The 26,732-nt window shown below is 44.0% G+C and overlaps 1 protein-coding gene across 3 annotated transcripts in view; it reads right to left on the bottom strand.

Moving 5' to 3' along the window:
- Positions 1 to 26,732, bottom strand: part of LOC122922834 (MOB kinase activator 3C) — a 128,537-nt gene that overhangs the window by 49,080 nt on the left and 52,725 nt on the right. For 2 of the 3 annotated variants that reach the window (XM_044273585.1, XM_044273586.1), the window contains exon 3: positions 3,447 to 3,649. In XM_044273585.1, coding sequence (XP_044129520.1) covers positions 3,447 to 3,649 — 203 coding nt within the window. Of the gene's footprint in view, positions 1 to 3,441; positions 3,650 to 26,732 lie in introns of all 3 variants that reach the window. The other variant, XR_006387195.1, reaches the window with a different exon arrangement.

The following is a 26,732-nucleotide window of genomic DNA, read 5'->3' as shown; positions in this document are numbered from 1 at the left end:
TCTTCTTGGCAAAAACACTCCAAATCTGTCAGATTGCGAGGGCATAAGAAGCCTGAAGGTTTTAGGCCAATATTGACTGGTATTTGGAACTGGTCAGAATTCCCTCCAGCTTAACTAAGGCCCCAGTTCCAGCTGAAGAACAGCCCCTTGGCCACGATGCTGCCACTGCCATGCTTCACTGTGGGGATGGGGTTCTTCTGGTGATGGGCAGTGTTGTTTTTGCCCCAAACATATCTTTTGGAATTATGGCCAAACTTGATTTCATCAGACCAAAACACCTTTTCCCACATGCTTTTGGGAGACTTCAGATGTGTTTTTGCAAAATGTATCCTGGCTGTTTTTCTTGGCAAGAAGAGGCTTTCGTCTTGCCGCTCTACCCCATAGCCTAGACGTATGAAGAATACGGGAGATTGTTGTCACATGGACCACACAGCCAGGACTTGTTATAAACCACATAATTTTTTTAAAATTATTTTCTTCCCTCCACCTAAAAGATTTCAGTTTGTTTTTCAGGTGAGTTGTACAGTTTATACGTCACATTAAAGGCGGAAAAAGTTCTGAAATGATTTATCTTTCTCTTATTTGTTTACATCACAGAAACCTGACATTTTAACATTGTAGAGGTCTATACTTAGTTATATTTAAAGAAGGATACAGTGATATTGAATAGAGTAATATGTCATATCTCATGCAGAATATTACTGTATTAAAAAGGTAAAGATTTGATTTTACTGTAGAAAGAAATATTTCATGGGATCAATTAAATTATTTAATATAGTTTGTATTAATAAAATTTTTACAAACATACACAAAGATACATGACTGAAGGAATAACGAGATAAAGGTTACACTCACATAAAGGATAATACTTTCAGTAATATATAAACATCTATATTATGGTGAGATATAGTAGGGTAATAGATGAATGGTACTAGAGGTTAGCTATCATCACCAGCTTTGGTGTAGTAATAGGAAAGAAGAAGAAGAAATCTTCAATCAAGACTAAAGTCAACAGGAAATGGAATGTTTTCTAGAGTCGGTGATAATCATGAAGTCTATAAACATAAAGACTGATGGGCACAGAGTCCTTGAAGGTAAAGAAATCGGTGTTCTATTCTGGGAAAGGTGTGAAGATAGGGGGCGCTAGAGTGACCCAAGACAAGGGTGAAGAGCACCTGAAGCACACCTGTCCATAGACAGCTCCAGAGGTAAAGCTCAATGATGCACATTTTTGAAAATATCTTTATCACATATATTATATTCCTGGTCAGACAGATTCTATGTCCTCCAGGATATATGGTGGGACAAATCCTAAATTCTAAATCCAGTCCATGTTTTAGGTGGGTGTTTCAAGACCGGATACTATAACAGAAGGGGGTAGTTTCACTATATATTAAAGCCACTGAGGAAGAGGTCATTACCTCGAAACGCGTCTGGCTAGAATAAGAGAACTACCCACCTAAAACCCTGAATGTTATACAACATCTAAATATCGTATTTACTACGGACTTCGTTGATAAAGATTCAAGTTTTTAAAGATACTATAAGATCATCAGAACGCCACCACCTGACCTCCATAGTATCACGTGCAATACTATACGATAGCACGTACGGCTGGAACCATGCCAGAGTCCGTGCACTGCACCTGTGAGCGATCATATCGGAGGATCACGTGGGACGCCAAGGCTTGCAGACAACATAGTCTGAAGTCTGAAATCTACTGGACATCTCAGAGCCATATCAGCCGACCACAGAACGTTCGGGGAGGTAAAGGCAGTGCATCAGGGGGACGCCCCAGACGCCAGCCATATTACAAAAATACCTTTGAACTGAAATACAAGTGGCACTTTCTATCCTAGCATTGATACCTCGGACATTACGCTTTTGATACCAGTTTGTGATCACACGATTTGGGACACTTTTTATCTTTTTTTTTTTTCGTTTTTTCTTTTTCCGGGACATTCCTTGAGAGTACTTGGATCACATTTTTGGGATTAATTAATTGAACTATAGTTGGTGGAGCAACATACTTTTTTGACCAATATTCTTGGGAGCACAACACATTTTTTGAGCACTATTATACGTGTTTTATCAAGACTTTTCATATTTGACCACATTGTTTTATTTCATCATATTATCATTGTATCAATTTATATTTCACAGGTTTTGATATCGATACATTTACTAACTTGCACTATTGTATCAATTTATATATATTTATTAACTGGCATCCTTTAAGCATATTTAGAAGCTGTTTTCATCTCTAGGTTAAATGATCAATTGCCCTTTTATATAATTACTAGCTAGGGGTCTACAAGGTACCTTGATTTTAATCTGAATACATTCTGTTCTTATTACGAGTATCATCTATTTATACAAATATTCACTGTATCCAAAATATTTTAAATTACATTTCATATAATTATATCTAATAGCATATTATACCATTTATGCCATTTGGTGAGTGCCTGTTTTTACTATATAAAAATATTGTTGTTGTCAAATAAATAATTGATGGACAATTAATTTATAAGGAAGAAAAGAATGAAGAGTCCAAGATAATTGTAACATTTGATGTTGTGGGTTCAAAGAGATTGTCTCCCCCTCAAGAGGGGAAATGTTAAATAATATGTGATATAATATGAATTGGTAATTAATATAAAGGATGTATTACACTACACACTGACACCATCTATAGCGATACACAAGGACGATAGGAGGTCTGTATGGGGACGTCAAGACCTATATTTGAAGTCTCCATATATGACCATGTATAAGCCCATACATTAGTAAGACATGCCTGTATCTATGGTATAAATGACTGACAGGGACAGACGGGGGGGGGGGGGGGGGGAGTTTATCACTCCCATGTCTGTTGGGGGTTGTTGTTTGCTGGCTAGAGATGAAGACATATGGAGCCTAAAGATTCCTAACCTTCAACAATGATACTTCTAGGACATTAAGACTTTTCCTAACCTATTTCTGTAAGTAATCAACTCGTATGAAGACTGAAAATAAATCACATTATTCATTTTTTTTTATATATAACTCTTGTTGAATCCTGGTGATGAGTCCTCCGGATGTCCTTACTCCAGATAACGCATACATTAGATTTGGAGAGGATTACCAAATCAGGTTGATATATTTTTCATACATAAATATTTGACATTTGGAGAAATACTACAACATTGAATAAGGTACACCCCAGGAGCTCAGCATCCCCTTTGAATGGGGTACACCCCAATATCTCAGCCTTTCCTTTGAATGGCGCACACCCCGGTATCTGAACCTCCCCTTTTGAATGGGGTACACCCCTGTATCTCAGCCTACCCTTTGAATGGGGCACATCCCAGTATCTCAGCCTCCCCTTTGAATAGGGTATACTCAGAATCTCAGCCTCCCCTTTGAATGGGGCAGACCCCAGTATCTCAGCCACCATATCTTACCAATGGTTCCAGCTCTCGATGATCCACCAGACTGAACTCTGCAATGAAGTAGTAGAAGTGTTTGTAGCAGGTGTTGACATGAGCTTCCGCCCCCACACTGATGATACCATCAAAATGATGGATGTAGACGTGGACAAATACCCGGAATAACCGTGTCAGGATCTTGGTGCAGACTTGCTGGAAGTTCTTTGGGAAAGGAATCCCTGCAATATGGAGACATATTGGTAGTTCAGCAATCTGTCCTGTATCATCCTTCTGCTCTTGCTGTAATGGACAGTAGCTCTGCAGGCACTGACTGTGGAGCCTGTGATAGACTTTATAAACAGCAGCCAATCAGAGGAGGACAAGCTGCAGCCTGAGCCAATGATGAGACAGGGGGCGTGTCTCAGAATACCCTAGGCTCCCTTGCTTTCGCCATCCATTGGACACTGCAAGTAGTCCCAGATAGCAGTTCCGCCCTACTGGAGCTACCTACCCTACCGAGGCTGGGCGCAAAATGTATATAGATATAGTGGCCCAGCCGCCTTGGTCTATAGATTTATGTGCACTGTTATCAGACTGCCCCCCAGTCTGTGGTTGAGTGAATTGTAGTAAATAGATATTAACATGCACTCATTCATCCAAGAATGTTCCAAGGACAATAAATGTCAAAAAGGAATATTTATTAAATCAACATGTAATTAAAGTCATATATGTATTAAAGTAAACTAAAATTTCTAAAATTATATTTAAAAATTGGAGAATCACGCAGGTGATAGTGTGTCACTCGGTCTGGCCCAGAAATTGCGAGGTGCAGGTGGTAGGATCTGAGGCAGACAGAGACACACACCGTCAACTGTGTGTACACCAATACAATCCACAAGGGTCCTTGCTGAATACATAAAATAATTTTCTGTTAAAAAATAAATCCCCCCTAAAACAAATAAAACCCACAACTATAGATGCCACTCAAAAACCGTACCTTATTAATAATATATAAATATTCAATTCTTACATGTGATAATAATAATATGGCTACTCAAAGTTCATTCCTGGATCAGCAAACTTGATTAGATAGAAAAGTCCTTGTGCATGATTGTATAGATTAAACACGTGATTGTTGATAGGAATGTGCAATTCCATTCATAAAGCAGACTTGATAATGCTCAATGTATGATAATGCCACGTGTTCTGCAAAGTGTTAGTCGGGGAGAGCTGTGCTGAAGAAGGGAAAGATAGTGTAGGGAGTGAAATATATATTTTTTTAAGTTAAAAAACTTGTCAGAGACCCAAAAGTCCTATTAATGACTATTGTGTGTGACAGCAGCAATATCTATTTTTAGCGCATCCTGAGCTAAATAGCGTGCAATAGTTAGGCTGCTGCAGACAGTGACATTATCTGCGCTACATCCCCTGTGTAACGTGTGCACATCCCAAAAATATCTGTGACATCCAGTGTACTTTTTCCGTAGACGGTGTCCGCTGCAGACAATGACATTACCTGGGGTACATCTCCTGTGTGACGTTTCCACATCCCAAATACCTGTGACATTCCCAGTAATTTTTTATTAGCCGCTGGTGACAGCATTGACATTATCTGCGGTATTTATCCTGTGTGACGTTTCCATGTCCCAAATACCTTAGGTTCGGAATGGAGGCGGGATCGGGGTGCTGGCGTCCATGAAGGGCATATCTTAGGTATAGGGGTTAATATAGGTCCTATAGTTTTGTCATCTAAAACATGGTATCAAGGTTTCAATCCCTTTATATTGACTGTAGAAAGGTAGAACTATTCTTAGGGTGTCCTCCTCATTTTTGCCATAAAGAAAGATTCCCTTTCCATGGATCTCACCTTATTTAAAGATATACTAATAACTTTTGGGGGTTAGTCTTTTACTAGGAATTGTTCACTCAATTATTGTGCCTCCTTCTCAAATTGTTCTTCTGTCGTGCAATTTCTTTTGTCTCCTAGTTGGTATGTTGATAAGCCATCTCGGTAAGTGACAGCTAGAGAACAGAATACAATTCACTCAACCACAGACTGGGGGGCAGTCTGATAACAGTGCACCTAAGTCTATAGACCAAGGCGGCTGGGCCACTATATCTATATACATAGTTTTATTTCATTAACCCCCTATAGTGTTGCTCTACGATTTGGTATTATGGACATCTAGAATTGCATCAAGGACAAATGTAAAAAAGTGGAAATCTATACATTTGAAAAAAATGGATCCGATTAATATGTTGAATGTATCTACATCAAAGGTTGATATATTCAAAGATCTAGAGAACCTGTTACATAACAAACTTGGGAAATTAAATCACTTAACCAATATGTGGAAATGGGAATGATACCCAAGGGCCTAATGCTGGTGAACAATCCGGCACAGGACCTTATAAATGAAGAATTCAATAGAGAATGGAGTACCTTTCTAAATAAACAGTCTACTACATTAGTACAAATGATAATCAAAAGGACAACTCAGATTCTGGAAGAAACAATAAGTCAAATTGATAAAAATCAAAGAGATAGTGGACACATAGGAAGCACATCAAAAACACACAAAAAAAACACATGTGCGTTTTTTACGTAGATGCTTTTTTTGTGTATAGATGCATTTTTGATATATGACATTCAATAGAGGTCCTCCAATGGGTTTATAACATCCAATATATGGCTAGTACATTTGTTTCATATATAAAACATAAAGCAAAATAAGCCGTAAAGGTCAGCCAGTTGAGAAATAAAATTGTGCCAACCATATATTGTTCAACTGTTTGGAGTTTTGTATATCTCTCCCCCTTATTGCCATAAAATATGAGGGAGTAAATGTGAACTTCAAATGTAACCTATATGCTCATGTGTATGTTGATTGATATATCTATATGAAAATCCATTCCAGCTTTTAGTAAACTCTAAGAGAGGAATTTGTTCCACCCACATCCTTTGGGTATAAATAACAGGAATATGGGGATTGTGAGTAGAAACCACTGAGGAAGGAGCTTGTTGCTCTGAAACGCATTTGTTACCTTAAGCAATCCAAAAAAGACCTCTGACTGTAGCTAAGACCTGTCCTAGGTAGCTAATACAGCTTATATGTTTATACAGCTAGACCTGCCAATAACCTTAATACAGTTCCTATGTTTATGTGTTAAAGACAAAAGCAGAGTTATTTACTGTGACTTCATGTTTGGATGTTATATAACAGTTATATATATTGTGGTCACAGAAGCAGAAAAGATAATATGCCTTTAAGATTCATTATATAATGTGAGGTAAGCTCAATGACACAGCAGAAACAACAGAATGCATAGAATTAAAATGTTGTGTTTGGGCAGGAGTCTAGACCAATCACAGCCAGCCTCACACACAGCAGGAGTCTTGGCCAATCACAGCCAGCCTCACAAACAGCAGGAGTCTTGGCCAATCACAGCCAGCCTCACACACAGCCTGTGTGGGAAATCCCGCCTAGCAGGTGCTGCTGGAATCATTATACACCAGAGGAGAGAAGCTGAACAGACATTCACTCCACTAAGAGCTATGTTTTATGGAAGCAGAGAGGCCAAAATATGAATTTAAAGCAGTTATATAATGTTCCTACTGTTAATATAGTGATTAGAACTGTATACTGAACCTGTTATATCTGTGTTTACTTACAGTTCCACCAATTGCAAACTACAAATACCATACAATTGCAAACATTCAAATTCCATATTGCAATCCAAATTGCATACAACCATAGCAGATCATACTCAACCAATCTGCAAATAGTTACTGCTAACTGCATACTGCAAATTGCGAGCAAATTCAGCAAGTGAACTATTAGTTAGACCTCAGCTATACCTCTCAGAGAGACCATAAAGTGCTTAAATAAGTGAGAGTTCAGAAACTGAAGAGAGAAACATATCCACCATTTTATGTTGAATGACAAGATTGAACAGTTGAACCACCATCTTATGCATACCGCCATTTTTTTTTTTTTTTTAATATCTTTTAAACACGTGTGATGTACATGGACTATCGGAGCGGAGGCGGCAGTGTACCATGACGGATCCGTCTTGAACACCATTGAAAGTCAATGAAGGACGGATCAGTTTTCTATTGTGCCAGATTGTGTCATAGTTTGGCACAGTTTCGTCAGATGGACACCAAAACGCTCCAAGCAGCGTTTTCGTGTCCATCTCCAAAGTGGAATGGAGATGGAACGGAGGCACACTGAGGCAAACTGAGGCATTCTGAGCGGATCCTTTTCCATTCAGAATGCATTAGGGCAAAACTGATCCATTTTGGACGCTGAGCCCTGAACGGATCTCACAAACGGAAAGCCAAAACACCAGTGTGAAAGTAGCCTCATATATGAAGAAAAGTTTGTAAAGTTAGTAAAAAGGTTATTTCAAGCATTTGGTGTGCTCCTAAAACCTACCTCTCAGAGAGATCATAAAGTGCTTAACCCCTTAAGGACTCAGCCCTATTTCACCTTAAGGACTTGGCCATTTTTTGCAAATCTGACCAGTGTCACTTTAAGTGCTGATAACTTTAAAACGCTTTGACTTATCCCGGCCGTTCTGAGATTGTTTTTTGTTTTTTCGTCACATATTGTACTTCATGACACTGCTAAAATTGGGTAAAAAAAGTGAATTTTTTGGCATAAAAAAATACCATATTTACCAAAAATGTAGAAAAATTAGCAAATTTCAAAGTTTCAGTTTCTCTACTTCTGTAATACATAGTAATACCCCCAAAAATTGTGATGACTTTACATTCCCCATATGTCTACTTCATGTTTGTAGCATTTTGGGAATGATATTTTATTTTTTGGGGATGTTACAAGGCTTAGAAGTTTAGAAGCAAATCTTGAAATTTTTCTGAAATTTACAAAAACCCAATTTTTAGGGACCACTACAGGTCTGAAGTCACTTTGCGAGGCTTACATAATAGAAACCGCCCAAAAATGACCCCATTCTATAAACTACACCCCTCAAGGTATTCAAAACTGATTTTACAAACTTTGTTAACCCTTTAGGTGTTGCACAAGAGTTATTGGCAAATGGGGATGAAATTTGAGAATTTCATTTTTTTGCCTAATTTTCCATTTTAACCCATTTTTTCCACTAACAAAGCAAGGGTTAACAGCCAAACAAGACTGTATCTTTATTGCCCTGACTCTGCCGTTTACAGAAACACCCCATATGTGGCCGTAAACTGCTGTACGGCCACACAGCGGGGCGTAGAGTGAAAGGTGCGCCGTATGGTTTTTGGAAGGCAGATTTTGCTGGACTGTTTTTTTGACACCATGTCCCATTTGAAGCCCCCTGATGCACCCCTAGAGCAGAAACTCCCTAAAAGTGACCCCATCTAAGAAAGTACACCCCTCAAGGTATTTAAAACTGATTTTAAAACTTTGTTAACCCTTTAGATGTTGCACAAGATTTAATGGAAAATAGAGATACAATTTCAAAATTTAACTTTTTTGGCAGATTTTCTATTTTAATATTTTTTTTCCAGTTACAAAGCAAGGGTTAACAGCCAAACAAAACTCATAATTTATGGCCCGGATTCTGTAGTTTACAGAAACACCCCATATGTAGCCGTAAACTGCTGTACGAGCACACGGCAGGGCGCAGAGTGAGAGGTGCGCCGTATGGTTTTTGGAAGTCAGATTTTACTGGACTGGTTTTTTGACACCAAGTCCCATTTGAAGCCCCCCTGATGCACCCCATGAGTAGAAACTCCATAAAAGTGACCCCATCTAAGAAACTACACCCCTCAAGGTATTCAAAACTGATTTTACAAACTTTGTTAACCCTTTAGGTGTTGCACAAGATTTAATGGAAAATAGAGATACAATTTCAAAATTTCACTTTTTGGGGAAGATTTTCCATTTTAATATTTTTTTTCCAATTACAAAGCAAGGGTTAACAGCCAAACAAAACTCATTATTTATGGCGCTGATTCTGTAGTTTACAGAAACACCCCATATGTGTTTGTAAACCGCTGTACGGGCACACGGCAGGGCGCAGAAGGAAAGGAATACCATACGGTTTTTGGAAGGCAGGTTTTGCTGGACTGTTTTTTTTGACACCATGTCCCATTTGAAGCCCCCCTGATGCTCCCCTAGAGTAGAAACTCCAAAAAAGTGACCCCATTTTAGAAACTAGGGGATAGGGTGGCAGTTTTGTTGGTACTAGTTTAGGGTACATATGATTTTTGGTTGCTCTATATTACACTTTTTTGTGTGGCAAGGTAACAAGAAATAGATTTTTTGGCACGTTTTTTTTGTTATTTACAACATTCATCTGACAGGTTAGATCATGTGGTAATTTTATAGAGCAGGTTGTCACGGACGCGGCGATACCTAATATGTATACAATTTTTTTTTATTTATGTAAGTTTTACACAATGATTTCATTTTTAAAACAAAAAAAATGTTTGTGTCTCCATAGTCTAAGAACCATAGTTTTTTCAGTTTTTGGGCGATTATTTTAAGTAGGGTCTCATTTTTTGCGGGATGAGATGACGGTTTGATTGGCCCTATTTTGGGGTGCACATGACTTTTTAATCGCTTGCTATTACACTTTATTGTGACGTAAGATGACAAAATGGCTTTTTTTACACCGTTTTTATTTTTATTTTTTTACGGTGGTCACCTGAGGGGTTAGGTCATGTCATATTTTTATAGAGCCGGTCGATACGGACGCGGCGATACTAATATGTATACTTTGTTTTATTTATTTAAGTTTTACACAATGATTTTATTTTTGAAACAAAAAAAATCATGTTTTAGTGTTTCCATAGTCTGAGAGTTTTTTCAGTTTTTTGGCAATTATTTTGGGTAGGGTATGATTTTTGCGGGATGAGATGACGGTTTGATTGGTACTATTTTGGCGTACATGCGACTTTTTTGATCACTTTTATTACCTTTTTTTGGGAAGTAAGGTGGGCAAAATTTCAATTTCCTAATAGTTTGTTTTTTTATGGCGTTCACAGTGCGGGGAAAGTAACATGACCGTTTTATAGATCAGGTCATTACGGACGCGGCGATACCAAACATGTGTAGGGAATTTTATTTTTTTCATTTTTATTCAGTGATAAATGTGTTTTTTTGATTTTTACTTTTTTTTCACTTTTTTTCACTTTTTTTCACTTTTTTTTTGACCCAGACCCACTTGGTTCTTGAAGATCCAGTGGGTCTGATGTCTGTATAATACAGTACAGTACAATATATATTGTACAGTACTGTATTTTACTTACACTTTGTCTGAACAGATCTCTGCCTTCAGCACAGATCTGTTCAGCACCATGGACAGCAGGACGCCTGAGAAGGCGTCCTGTTGCCATGGGAACCTTCCCCGTCTGCTCAGTTATGGTCAGAACTGCGCAGACGGGGAAGGGTAAGGACGGGGCTTCGGGGGCTTCCTGGGAGCTCTCTCCCTCTCCATTCGGGAGGCTGCAAAGGCACTGCAGCCCCCCGATGGGAGAGGGAGGGAGCTACTTCTTACTGTTAACTTTTTCCATACAGCGGTCCGTACGGACCGCTGTATGGAAAGGGTTAAACTGCTGACATCGCATCACCGATGTCAGCCGTTTATACCAGGGTGCCAGCAATGTGCTGGCACCCTGGTATACCCACTCTACACCAACGAATTTTCAAGGGGAGGCGCACCGCCCCCACCGCCCACAACTCCCCCCCCCCCTGCACCACCCGCCGGCAAAAAATCATGCAGGGGTGCAGGGGGGATGTAAAATCTATATTTGAGGTACACTAAAGTTTTTGATCCTCGCGGTCAGGGACCGCGGGGATCAGAAACTGCAAAAAGCGCAGCAAACCGCAGGTCTGAGTTGACCTGCGGTTTGCGGCGATCGCCGATAGGGGGAGTCACATGACCCCCCCTGGCGTTGTCACAGGATGCCGGTGACGCGTTATACTACCCTACCTCGTGAGATTTCCCTACCCTCTGACTTCCTGTCGCATGAGCGATGACGTCGGGGGGCGTGTCTCACTTTTCTCCATCTGCGCATGCCCAAAAGGACACTCTAGTGAAAATCTCAAGGCTGAACTTAGTAGCACGCCGGGAACCTGCGCATGCGTCTGGGAGCCGAGGTAGGGAAAAATCACGGGTCAGTGCGCAAGCGCAGTTAACTCATTAAAATCCACCCGATATACGCGCCTGCGCAATGTGATGGTAGGGAAAAATTACGTCCCAGTGCGCAAGCGCCGAGGGTAAGCATGAATATCCATGCCAAAAGCACTTTTAACCCTTTGCAGGAGCTATTCTCATATTGGTTCTTGACTGATTGTCCTCCTATATATAGGTTCTATTATATAGGGGGGCTGTCTGCACAGTATATGGGGGGGTCTGTCTGCACAGTATATTTGGGGGGCTGTCTGCACAGTATATTTGGGGGGCTGTCTGCGCAGTATATTTGGGAGTCTGTCTGCGCAGTATATAGGGGGCTGTCTGCACATTAAATGGGGGGGCTGTCTGCGCATTAAATGGGGGGGCTGTCTGCGCAGTATATGAGGGGGCTGTGTGCGCAGTATATGAGGGGGCTGTGTGCGCAGTATATGAGGGGGCTGTCTGTGCAGTATATGGGGGGGCTGTCTGTGCGGTACGGTATATTGGGGGATGTATGTGCAGCATATTTGGGGGGGGCAGTGTATTATATTTGTGGCCTGTGTGTTAGATGTGTACAACCCTATTTTAACAAAAAAATAAATAAAAATTCCCTATATCTCCTATGCCATGGCATGTTTTTTGCTACGAAACTGCAGTCATCTCGTCACTTGGAGAAGGATGAGAAGCGGCCCCCATCCAGAGGGACACACCTGCCACCAGATCCGTCTCTCACTGGATTCTGTAATCCCCGTCTGCTGTGTATGTGCGCACCGTCCGTCTGCTGCACTGCGTCTGTTCTGCCATTTGCTCTAACCATTTTAATAAAAAAAAATTGTGTCACAACTCTGACCAGCATGTTCTCCTATGGAACACAAAGTACCTGAAGTGGTAAGAAGAAGCCCATGTGTGAGGCCCGCGCCCTGGCGGGAGCATTGAAGGGGCATCTGACAGGTGACGAGCTGCTCCTGTGTACTGTGATCACCGCGAGTTCAGAGGTCGGCAACCATAGGCCGTCCACATGCTGTGAATTACATCTCCCATCATGCTGGTAAAGTATTATGGGAGGTGTAGTCCAAAACATCTGGAATACCAAATGCGTATGAATGAAAAGCATGGTGTGTGACTGGTCAGTAACAAGGGTTGAAGCCTTGACGTGGCGTTACTGCTCACATGTGTATCCATGTGCCAATTCAACCAATGTGAGTGACTGTAATTAATACTGATTAGGTAACTATAAATACTGTGACAATGGAGAATTAAACGACTGTATCTCCTACACACCACTTACACCGTGACCGTATCTCCTACACACCGCTTACACCGTGACCGTATCTCCTACACACTGCTTACACCGTGACCGTATCTCCTACACACCGCTTACACCGTGACCGTATCTCCTACACACCGCTTACACCGTGACCGTATCTCCTACACACCGCTTACACCGTGACTGTATCTCCTACACACTGCTTACACCGTGACCGTATCTCCTACACACCGCTTACACCGTGACCGTATCTCCTACACACCGCTTACACCGTGACCGTATCTCCTACACACCGCTTACACCGTGACCGTATCTCCTACACACCGCTTACACCGTGACCGTATCTCCTACACACTGCTTACACCGTGACTGTATCTCCTACACACCGCTTACACCGTGACCGTATCTCCTACACACCGCTTACACCGTGACTGTATCTCCTACACACTGCTTACACCGTGACCGTATCTCCTACACACCGCTTACACTGTGACCGTATCTCCTACACACCGCTTACACCGTGACCGTATCTCCTACACACTGCTTACACTGTGACCGTATCTCCTACACACTGCTTACACCGTGACCGTATCTCCTACACACCGCTTACACTGTGACCGTATCTCCTACACACTGCTTACACTGTGACCGTATCTCCTACACACTGCTTACACTGTGACCGTATCTCCTACACACTGCTTACACCGTGACCGTATCTCCTACACACTGCTTACACTGTGACCGTACCTCCTACACACCGCTTACACCGTGACCGTATCTCCTACACACCGCTTACACCGTGACCGTATCTCCTACACACTGCTTACACCGTGACCGTATCTCCTACACACCGCTTACACCGTGACTGTATCTCCTACACACTGCTTACACCGTGACCGTATCTCCTACACACTGCTTACACTGTGACCGTACCTCCTACACACCGCTTACACCGTGACCGTATCTCCTACACACCGCTTACACTGTGACCGTATCACCTACACACCGCTTACACCGTGACCGTATCTCCTACACACCGCTTACACCGTGACCGTATCTCCTACACACTGCTTACACCGTGACTGTATCTCCTACACACTGCTTACACCGTGACCGTATCTCCTACACACCGCTTACACCGTGACCGTATCTCCTACACACTGCTTACACCGTGACCGTATCTCCTACACACCGCTTACACCGTGACCGTATCTCCTACACACTGCTTACACCGTGACCGTATCTCCTACACACTGCTTACACTGTGACCGTATCACCTACACACTGCTTACACCGTGACTGTATCTCCTACACACTGCTTACACCGTGACCGTATCTCCTACACACCGCTTACACCGTGACCGTATCTCCTACACACTGCTTACGCCGTGACCGTATCTCCTACACACTGCTTACACCGTGACCGTATCTCCTACACACCGCTTACACCATGACCGTATCTCCTACACACTGCTTACACCGTGACCATATCTCCTACACACTGCTTACACCGTGACCGTATCTCCTACACACCGCTTACACCGTGACCGTATCTCCTACACACTGCTTACACCGTGACCGTATCTCCTACACACTGCTTACACTGTGACCGTATCTCCTACACACTGCTTACACCGTGACCGTATCTCCTACACACTGCTTACACTGTGACCGTATCTCCTACACACCGCTTACACTGTGACCGTATCTCCTACACACTGCTTACACCGTGACCGTATCTCCTACACACCGCTTACACCGTGACCGTATCTCCTACACACCGCTTACACCGTGACCGTATCTCCTACACACTGCTTACACTGTGACCGTATCACCTACACACTGCTTACACCGTGACCGTATCTCCTACACACCGCTTACACCGTGACCGTATCTCCTACACACCGCTTACACCGTGACCGTATCACCTACACACTGCTTACACCGTGACCGTATCTCCTACACACCGCTTACACTGTGACCGTATCACCTACACACTGCTTACACTGTGACCGTATCTCCTACACACTGCTTACACCGTGACCGTATCTCCTACACACCGCTTACACTGTGACCGTATCTCCTACACACTGCTTACACCGTGACCGTATCACCTACACACTGCTTACACCGTGACCGTATCTCCTACACACCGCTTACACTGTGACCATATCTCCTACACACCGCTTACACTGTGACCGTATCTCCTACACACTGCTTACACTGTGACTGTATCTCCTACACACCGCTTACACCTGTGACCATATCTCCTACACACCGCTTACACTGTGACCGTATCTCCTACACACCAGCTTACACCGTGACCAGTATCTCCTAACACTGCTTACACTGTGACCGTATCTCCTACACACCGCTTACACCGTGACCGTATCTCCTACACAACTGCTTACACGTGACCGTATCTCCTACACACGCTTACACCGTGACCGTATCTCCTACACACCTGCTTACACCTGTGACCGTATCTCCTACACACTGCTTACACCGTGACCGTATCTCCTACACACTGCTTACACCTGTGACCGTATCTCCTACACACTGCTTACCACCGTGACCGTATCTCCTACACACTGCTTACACCTGTGACCGTATCTCCTACACACTGCTTACACCGTGACCGTATCTCCTACACACGCTTACACCGTGACCGTATCACCTACACCACTGCTTACACCGTGACCCGTATCTCCTACACACCGCTTAACACTCGTGACCGTATCAGCCTACACACTGCTTACACCGTGACCGTATCTCCTACACACTGCTTACACCGTGACCGTATCTCCTACACACTGCTTACACCGTGACCGTTTCCTACACCCCTTACACCGTGGACCGTATCTCCTACACCGTGACCGTATCACCTACACACTGCTTACACCGTGACCGTATCTCCTACACACCGCTTACACTGTGACCGTATCTCCTACACACCGCTTACACCGTGACCGTATCTCCTACACACTGCTTACACCGTGACCGTATCTCCTACACACCGCTTACACCGTGACCGTATCTCCTACACACTGCTTACACCGTGACCGTATCTCCTACACACTGCTTACACCGTGACCGTATCTCCTACACACCTGCTTACACTGTGACCGTATCTCCTACACACCGCTTACACCTGTGACCGTATCTCCTACACACTGCTTACACCGTGACTGTATCTCCTACACACTGCTTACACCGTGACCGTATCTCCTACACACTGCTTACCACCGTGACTGTATCTCCTACACACTGCTTACACCGTGACCGTATCTCCTACACACTGCTTACACCGTGACCGTATCTCCTACACACTGCTTACACCGTGACCGTATCTCCTACACACTGCTTACACCGTGACCGTATCTCCTACACACTGCTTACACCGTGACCGTATCTCCTACACACTGCTTACACGTGACCGTATCTCCTACACACTGCTTACACGTGACCGTATCTCCTACACACGCTTACACGTGACCGTATCTCCTACACACTGCTTACACCGTGACCGTATCTCCTACACACTGCTTACCGTGACCGTATCTCCTACACCGCTTACACTGTGACCGTATCTCCTACACACGCTTACACGTGACCGTATCTCCTACACACTGCGACCGTATCTCCTACACACTGCTTACACTGTGACCGTATCTCCTACACACTGCTTACACCGTGACCGTATCTCCTACACACTGCTTACACCGTGACCGTATCTCCTACACACTGCTTACACGTGACCGTATCTCCTACACACGTGACCGTATCTCCTACACACTGCTTACACCGTGACCGTATCTCCTACACACTGCTTACACCGTGACCGTATCCTACACCGCTTACACGTGACCGTATCTCCTACACACCGCTTACACCGTGACCGTATCTCCTACACACTGCTTACACTGTGACCGTATCTCCTACACACTGCTTACACCGTGACCGTATCTCCTACACACTGCTTACACCGTGACTGTATCACCTACACACCGCTTACACCGTGACCGTATCTCCTACACACCGTGACCGTATCACCTACACACCGCTTACACGGCCATAGAGGGACATATGTTCTGACCTTTCTGAGACCTGGGGGGATTTAAATGCGGTGTCTCAGAAGATATGTTGTAAGAACAGCAATTTTTTTTTTTTAAACATTCATATTGTTCTTAACCTTACATCATGTTATGTTTTTTTTTCCCAACATTTAAACAGGTTACACAACGCTGATCTATCCAGGACGGCTTCAGGATGGACTATAAGAAGGAGGTTCAGTCCCGATTGGGTCCGGCGCAACCTCAGGGAGTACATATACAGCGGCCTTGGTTTACGACGACGCACAATGGCACAAAGAAGGTAAATTATATATATTTTTTAAAGAAATGTAAATGAAATGTAAAAAGAAATGTAATTTAAAGGGAACCTGTCACCGGGATTTGGGGTATAGCGCTGAGGACATGGGTTGCTAGATGGCCGCTAGCACATCCGTAATACCCAGTCCCCATAGCTCTGTGTGCTTTTATTGCTTAAAAAAATCAATTTGATACATATGCAAATTAACCTGAGATGAGTCCTGTATGTGAGAGGAGTCATGTACAGGACTCATCTCAGGTTAATTTGCATATGTATCAAATCTGTTTTCTTACACAATAAGAGCACACAGAGCTATGGGGACTGGGTATTGAGGATGTGCTGGCGGCCATCTAACAACCCATGTCCTCAGCTCTATACACAAAATCCCAGTGACAGGTTCCCTTTAAGGGACTGTCTGTAACAGCAGAGCGTTTGGCTACCCTGTTTTGGACAGCCAACTTATGGTGTAATGTAGACGTAGCATCGGACATGGATGGTGTTTTTAAAGGTAAATTTTTATTTCATTTTTTTCATACAGAACTAAGAGCAGCGCTCTGGAGACTGAACAACCTCCTGATGCGGAAAATGAATGGATCGCCAACGCCAGACCTCCTGTCCCTCATGCATCTGCTCGGGAGAATCCGGGTCCCCTACCGGATCCCTCTGCTCAACAGAGGCTCTTAGGTTGACATCCAAATTTAAGAGCCCTGCTGAGCATGCAGAGATCCGGTAGGCCAAAGCAAAATGATTATGTGGACCGTGTAGAGGTTGTTTCCAACACTGTAGAAGGTTTGGACGAACATCAGAAGGAGTTTAGTGCTGCCTTGATTCGCCGCTGGGAGGGAGCAGAGTCGGCGATCCAATGCAGCCCTAACTACCATTATGGGGTAAGCATAATCAATTTGGTGGACTCAATGACGCCCGAGCAGTTGCATGAGTTTAATATCATGCTTAGAGAATGGGTCACAGAAATTGGCCACGGCCCCCACAACCCCATCCCACACCAGTGACCATTACCGACAACCTTCCCATTCCCAGCCCCCGGGCATGTGTTCCCTTCTGTCTCTTATTCTACTTCTCCGTCCCACCATTTTCCCCACCACCTCTACACATGCTCGGGTACCCTCCTCCTCAGACCCTTATACAACCCACAATTTCAACCTGCATCCTTTCTTGTGGACTGTATTTTTAGCTCAGAGAATAAAGAGGACAGGGGGGCTACCATTGCCAACCTCAAACCATCTACCCGACAGTCCTACTCCACTAAAATTTTTTATTTTTTGTATAGTATGTATATATATATATTTTTTTTTTATGGATATATTGTAATTTATACAAAAATAAAAAAATGTATAGTTAACTTCGATGTATTTGTGTTTTCATTGGCCGGTACAGGGTAACAGTACCCTTTGGCACTACCGCTGTGGTGACATTACAACTACCATAGGGTCACTACTGTACGTTTATTGAAAAGCCCTTGGTATTTTTTTTTTCCCTAAACGACATTATTGCCAAAGGTGAACCATGAACAATACAATCAGTAATGAGCGATCTGTTGGCTCTTTATTGATCGTAGACCTATGATTGGCACATGAACAGCAAAGGCTTGTTCGTTGTTCAATCTTGCCCCTTTTCATTTGAGCCCTTGTGGGAGTCACGGTCCATCAGCATCATCAGGAATTCATTAATAAATTGTAATTTAACAGTTTGATTAATGATTTCCCTATGACGCTATGACATAACTAGTGTGATTACCACAATGGACACACAAGGGACTAACTGCTGTTAAAGGGGTATCCCAATCAATGGTGGCATATCGCTTGAATATGCAACCATTGTCTGATAGGTGTGGGTACCACCGATGGGACACGCACCTATATTGAGAACGGAGCAGGTAGCGCTGTGGCTGGAGGACACCAGATTTAATGGGGTCCGTCGACCACTGTTTGCTAATCCACAACTCTCACATAGAGAAGAATGGAGGGCGGCAGAACATGCGCATTGCGCCATACTCCAATTTCGGGGACCAGTTCTCAATATAGGTGCGGGGAACAGCAGCTATAAGACAATGGGGGCATATCCAAGCGATACGCCCCTGTTGTCTGAGATGAGAAAACTCATTTTAAGGCCTCTTTCACACGACTGTATACCCTACAAGAGGGCCATATGTCCCGCACTGGCATTGATCATGCCAACAGGAGTACACACAATCCTAGATTACACTGATGCTGCGCAAGTCGAGCTTCAGGTGGGGCTATTGTTTAGCACGAATAGAGAATAGATCATATAAATGCGGGACAATAGCCCATTGTGAGGCACAACATGGACAACATCAAGATGCCATGTGCTCCTGTACGCACGATCAATATGGCCTGTTAACTAACACTATACATGTTTTAGTGCATATAGTCGTGTACAAGAGTCCAAAAGGTGAGATACGGTCACGGTGTAAGCAGTGTGTAGGAGATACGGTCACAGTGTAAGCGGTGTGTAGGAGATACGGTCACGGTGTAAGCGGTGTGTAGGAGATACGGTCACGGTGTAAGCAGTGTGTAGGAGATACGGTCACTGTGTAAGCGGTGTGTAGGAGATACGGTCACGGTGTAAGCTGTGTGTAGGAGATACGGTCACGGTGTAAGCGGTGTGTAGGAGATACGGTCACGGTGTAAGCAGTGTGTAGGAGATACGGTCACGGTGTAAGCGGTGTGTAGGAGATACGGTCACAGTGTAAGCAGTGTGTAGGAGATACGGTCACGGTGTAAGCAGTGTGTAGGAGATACAGTCACGGTGTAAGCGGTGTGTAGGAGATACGGTCACAGTGTAAGCAGTGTGTAGGAGATACGGTCACAGTGTAAGCGGTGTGTAGGAGATACGGTCACGGTGTAAGCAGTGTGTAGGAGATACGGTCACAGTGTAAGCAGTGTGTAGGAGATACGGTCACGGTGTAAGCAGTGTGTAGGAGATACGGTCACGGTGTAAGCGGTGTGTAGGAGATACGGTCACGGTGTAAGCAGTGTGTAGGTGATACGGTCACGGTGTAAGTGGTGTGTAGGTGATACGGTCACGGTGTAAGCAGTGTGTAGGAGATACGGTCACAGTGTAAGCCGTGTGTAGGAGATACGGTCACGGTGTAAGCGGTGTGTAGGAGATACGGTCACGGTGTAAGCAGTGTGTAGGAGATACGGTCACGGTGTAAGCGGTGTGTAGGAGATACGGTCACGGTGTAAGCAGTGTGTAGGAGATACGGTCACGGTGTAAGCAGTGTGTAGGAGATACGGTCACAGTGTAAGTGGTGTGTAGGAGATACGGTCACGGTGTAAGCGGTGTGTAGGAGATACGGTCACAGTGTAAGCGGTGTGTAGGAGATACGGTCACGGTGTAAGCAGTGTGTAGGAGATACGGTCACGGTGTAAGCGGTGTGTAGGAGATACGGTCACAGTGTAAGCGGTGTGTAGGAGATACGGTCACAGTGTAAGCGGTGTGTAGGAGATACGGTCACAGTGTAAGCGGTGTGTAGGAGATACGGTCACGGTGTAAGCGGTGTGTAGGAGATACGGTCACAGTGTAAGCGGTGTGTAGGAGATACGGTCACAGTGTAAGCAATGTGTAGGAGATACAGTCACGGTGTAAGCAGTGTGTAGGAGATACGGTCACGGTGTAAGCAGTGTGTAGGAGATACGGTCACGGTGTAAGCGGTGTGTAGGAGATACGGTCACGGTGTAAGCAGTGTGTAGGAGATACGGTCACGGTGTAAGCAGTGTGTAGGAGATACGGTCACAGTGAAAGCAGTGTGTAGGAGATACGGTCACGGTGTAAGCAGTGTGTAGGAGATACAGTCACGGTGTAAGCAGTGTGTAGGAGATACGGTCACGGTGTAAGCGGTGTGTAGGAGATACGGTCACAGTGTAAGCAGTGTGTAGGAGATACGGTCACGGTGTAAGCAGTGTGTAGGAGATACGGTCACGGTGTAAGCAGTGTGTAGGAGATACGGTCATGGTGTAAGCAGTGTGTAGGAGATACGGTCACGGTGTAAGCGGTGTGTAGGAGATACAGTCACGGTGTAAGCGGTGTGTAGGAGATACAGTCGTTTAATTCTCCATTGTCACAGTATTTATAGTTACCTAATCAGTATTAATTACAGTCACTCACATTGGTTGAATTGGCACATGGATACACATGTGAGCAGTAACGCCACGTCAAGGCTTCAACCCTTGTTACTGACCAGTCACACACCATGCTTTTCATTCATACGCATTTGGTATTCCAGATGTTTTGGACTACACCTCCCATAATACTTTACCAGCATGATGGGAGATGTAATTCACAGCATGTGGACGGCCTATGGTTGCCGACCTCTGAACTCGCGGTGATCACAGTACACAGGAGCAGCTCGTCACCTGTCAGATGCCCCTTCAATGCTCCCGCCAGGGCGCGGGCCTCACACATGGGCTTCTTCTTACCACTTCAGGTACTTTGTGTTCCATAGGAGAACATGCTGGTCAGAGTTGTGACACAATTTTTTTTTATTAAAATGGTTAGAGCAAATGGCAGAACAGACGCAGTGCAGCAGACGGACGGTGCGCACATACACAGCAGACGGGGATTACAGAATCCAGTGAGAGACGGATCTGGTGGCAGGTGTGTCCCTCTGGATGGGGGCCGCTTCTCATCCTTCTCCAAGTGACGAGATGACTGCAGTTTCGTAGCAAAAAACATGCCATGGCATAGGAGATATAGGGAATTTTTATTTATTTTTTTGTTAAAATAGGGTTGTACACATCTAACACACAGGCCACAAATTTAATACACTGCCCCCCCCAAATATGCTGCACATACATCCCCCAATATACCGTACCGCACAGACAGCCCCCCCATATACTGCACAGACCTCCCTATATAATGAGCAGACACCCCCCCATATACTGCACAGACAGCCCCCCATATACTGAGCAGACAGCCCCCCATATACTACGCAGACAGCCCCCCCATATACTACGCAGACAGCCCCCCCATATAATGCGCAGACAGCCCCCCCATATAATGCGCAGACAGCACCACATATACTGCGCAGACAGCCCCCCCCCATATACTGCACAGACCTCCCTATATAATGAGCAGACACCCCCCCATATACTGCACAGACAGCCCCCCATATACTGAGCAGACAGCCCCCCATATACTACGCAGACAGCCCCCCCATATACTACGCAGACAGCCCCCCATATAATGCGCAGACAGCCCCCCCATATAATGCGCAGACAGCACCACATATACTGCGCAGACAGCCCCCCATATAATGCGCAGACAGCCCCCCCATATAATGCGCAGACAGCACCACATATACTGCGCAGACAGCCCCCCCATATACTGCGCAGACAGCCCCCCCATATACTTCGCAGACAGCCCCCCCCATATACTACTCAGACAGCCCCCCATATAATGCGCAGACAGCCCCCCCATATAATGCGCAGACAGCACCACATATACTGCGCAAACAGCCCCCCCATATAATGCGCAGACAGCCCCCCCATTTAATGCGCAGACAGCCCCCCATATACTGCGCAGACAGCCCCCCCATATACTGCGCAGACAGCCCCCCCATATACTTCGCAGACAGCCCCCCCATATACTGCGCAGACAGCCCCCCATATACTACGCAGACAGCCCTCCCATATACTGCGCAGACAGCCCCCCCATATAATGCGCAGACAGCCCCCCCATATACTTCGCAGACAGCACATCATATACTGCGCAGACAGCCCCCCCATATAATGCACAGACAGCCCCCCCATATACTGCGCAGACAGCCCCCCCATATACTGCGCACACAGCCCCCCCATATACTGCGCAGACAGCCCCCCCATATACTGCGCACACAGCCCCCCCATATACTGCGCAGACAGCCCCCCATATACTGCGCAGACAGCCCCCCATTTAATGCGCAGACAGCCCCCCCATTTAATGCGCAGACAGCCCCCCCATTTAATGTGCAGACAGCCCCCTATATACTGCGCAGACAGACTCCCAAATATACTGCGCAGACAGCCCCCCAAATATACTGTGCAGACAGCCCCCCAAATATACTGTGCAGATAGCCCCCCAAATATACTGTGCAGACAGACCCCCCCATATACTGTGCAGACAGACCCCCCCATATACTGTGCAGACAGACCCCCTATATACTGCGCAGACAGACTCCCAAATATACTGCGCAGACAGCCCCCCAAATAAACTGTGCAGACAGCCCCCTATATACTGCGCAGACAGACTCCCAAATATACTGCGCAGACAGCCCCCCAAATATACTGTGCAGACAGCCCCCCAAATATACTGTGCAGACAGACCCCCCCATATACTGTGCAGACAGACCCCCCCATATACTGTGCAGACAGACCCCCTATATAATAGAACCTATATATAGGAGGACAATCAGTCAAGAACCAATATGAGAATAGCTCCTGCAAAGGGTTAAAAGTGCTTTTGGCATGGATATTCACGCTTACCCTCGGCGCTTGCGCACTGGGACGTAATTTTTCCCTACCATCACATTGCGCAGGCGCGTATATCGGGTGGATTTTAATGAGTTAACTGCGCTTGCGCACTGACCCGTGATTTTTCCCTACCTCGGCTCCCAGACGCATGCGCAGGTTCCCGGTGTGCTACTAAGTTCAGCCTTGAGATTTTCACTAGAGTGTCCTTTTGGGCATGCGCAGATGGAGAAAAGTGAGACACGCCCCCCGACGTCATCGCTCATGCGACAGGAAGTCAGAGGGTAGGGAAATCTCACGAGGTAGGGTAGTATAACGCGTCACCGGCTGAATGATTTCAGCCGGCATCCCGTTTCCATTAACCCCCGCGGCGCCGGAATCTGCATTTAAAGTTAGGACATACCGGTACGCCCTGAGTCCTTAAGGGGTTAAATAACTTAAAGTGAGAGTACAGAAACTGAAGAGAGAAAAATATCCACCATTTTATGTTGAATGACTGAACTGTTGAACCACTATCTTATGCATACCGCCATTTTGTGATATCTTTATAACACGTGTTTTGTGCATGGACTATCTGCTGCGGAGGCGGCAGTGTTATATATGAAGAAAAGTTGAAGTTAATAAAGAAGTTATTTCAAGCATTTGTTGTGCTCTTTACACCTACTGCTTCCATAGAACGGCGCTAGAGGTATTACAGAGTAACAGACAGTCTGGTGAGACTAACAGTCAGAGATATCAAAATTCTTCTAATGTCACAGCGCAAAAGGCACTTGATAGCGCTGCGCCGGCCACACTGACCAAGCTGACACGAGAATTATATGAACAATTGCTGCCAAAGATCCTAAGCACACCAAGCCAAGCAAAGTGTGCTGCTTCGGTCATCCAAGAGAGAGCCCGATCACATGGGACGCGTGGTGCAGCGCGGAGTGTCAGGAGGCTCGTTCACAGAGAACGATACTACTCAAACAAGAATCTACTCTGGAGAAACAATGTGGTAACAATTTATCCTTTAATAGAGAATTTCACAAAGGCAATTACCAGCCAATCTGCTTTTTGTATTGAGCATTTGATATGAACTACAAACGTTGATTAGTTAATTGAGCATTATCATACATTGAGCATTATCAAGTCTGCTTTATGAATGAGATTGCACATTCCTATCAACAATCACGTGTTTAATCTATACAATCAATGACTTTTCTATCTAATCAAGTTTGCTGATCCAGGAATGAACTTTGAGTAGCCATATTATTATTATCACATGTAAGAATTAAATATTTATATATTATTACGGTCTAATGAAATTATAAGATACGGTTTTTGAGTGGCATCTATAGTTGTGGGTTTTATTTGTTTTAGGGGGGATTTATTTTTCAACAGAAAATTATTTTATGTATTCAGCAAGGACCCTTGTGGGTTGTATTGGTGTACACACAGTTTTTTTTTTTTTTTTTTTTTTTTTTCTTCAACAAAAATTTATTAGAAAAACACTACAAAACATTTTTTACAGACATTTTTACAATCTCTCAATTCTTAGTGTCCCAACTAATTATATATAATTATAATTTATTCAATTCATCTTTTCTTTCATTTAGAAAACCCTCCCCTCCCTCCCCCCTAATCCCTAATCCCTAATCTGTGGTGCGTCAAAGCAGGCCCCCCGTAAATAAACCAACTTGACCTCGACTAATCAATCAATCTTCCAGCCATCCCATATCTTATTCCACTGTTCCTCAACCTCCCTCCGTTTATATAAAATTTTCTCGTAGTTTTTAACCTTATCGGTTAGGTTTATCCATGTGTTGATGTCTGGAGTGGAACGGGCAAACCAGGTCCGGCTGATCAGTACTCTAGCCAGCATCAATATTCTACTCAGGAAGATCTTTTGATACTTATGATTTTTTAATTTGGAAAGATCATTAAGCACGAATACTTGTGGTTCAAAAGGAATTCGAATTTTTAATTTGTAGATAATACAGTTATTGATGTTATTCCAGTAGTTTGTGAGTTCTGGACAAGTCCATATCATATGGAGGAAGTCCGCTCCTACAGTGTCACATTTGGGGCAGTTGGACATATCTCTTAACCCACATTTATTCATCCATAAGGGAGTAATATATAATCTGTGACAAATACAGAATTGTATTAAAACATGGTTGAAGTTCTGGGATACTGAAACCAAATTCCCAAAAATATTCTCCCAACCTTCTACTTGTAAATTCGGACAATCCGCCTCCCACGCTTTTTGTCCTGGTGAGTGTGTATCACTAAACCGTGCCTTAAGTAATAACTTATATATATTTGAAATCTTTATTTTAACAAGTGCACCCCCTACCCACTCATTCAAAAAAGATAAATTATCTATATCCAACAATCGCTTATCATCCAAACTGGATAATACAGATCGCAGTTGAAGGTACCTAAACCATGAAAGATTTCTTATATTATGTGTCATTTCTATAAAGGATTTAATTTCTCTATCTTTAACTACCTGTGAAATATATAAGATTTTATTCTTCTGCCAAAATATGTCAGCTGCAATATCATCTAAGCTTTGTAAATAGAAATTATGCCAAAGAGGCGTAAATGTGAATGAACCCTTAACCTTCAACCATGTCCTAGTTGTATTCCACATTTTCAAAAGTAGATTAATAGTTTCTCTATAGCCGTGCTCATAACTCTTCAATAAACCGGATTCCAACAAAGTAAAAATATTATTATGAGCATGGCTAGTTACCAGCTTCCTCAAGAGTGCGCTGTTCTCTGATTCATAACACCACAATAGCTGAGCTGCAATAAAGTACCCTTTAAAGTAGGGGAGATTTAAACCCCCAGACTCCACGGATTTATACAAATATTCCAACTTAATTCGAACTCGCTTTCTTCCCCATATTAAATCATTAATTATTCTTTCAATAAGTTTAAAGTGTTTGTCATGTATCCAAATAGGTGTATTCCTGAGCACATAGAGAAATTGTGGTAATATCACCATTTTAACTAGTGAGATTCGATCAGCTCTGGATAGGGGAAGTTTCAGCCAGATTCCTATTTTAGCTCTGGTCT

Source organism: Bufo gargarizans, unplaced genomic scaffold (genome assembly GCF_014858855.1).
Source record: "Bufo gargarizans isolate SCDJY-AF-19 unplaced genomic scaffold, ASM1485885v1 fragScaff_scaffold_773_pilon, whole genome shotgun sequence".
NCBI lineage: Eukaryota > Metazoa > Chordata > Amphibia > Anura > Bufonidae > Bufo > Bufo gargarizans.
This window is presented reverse-complemented; position numbering and strand designations above follow the sequence as displayed.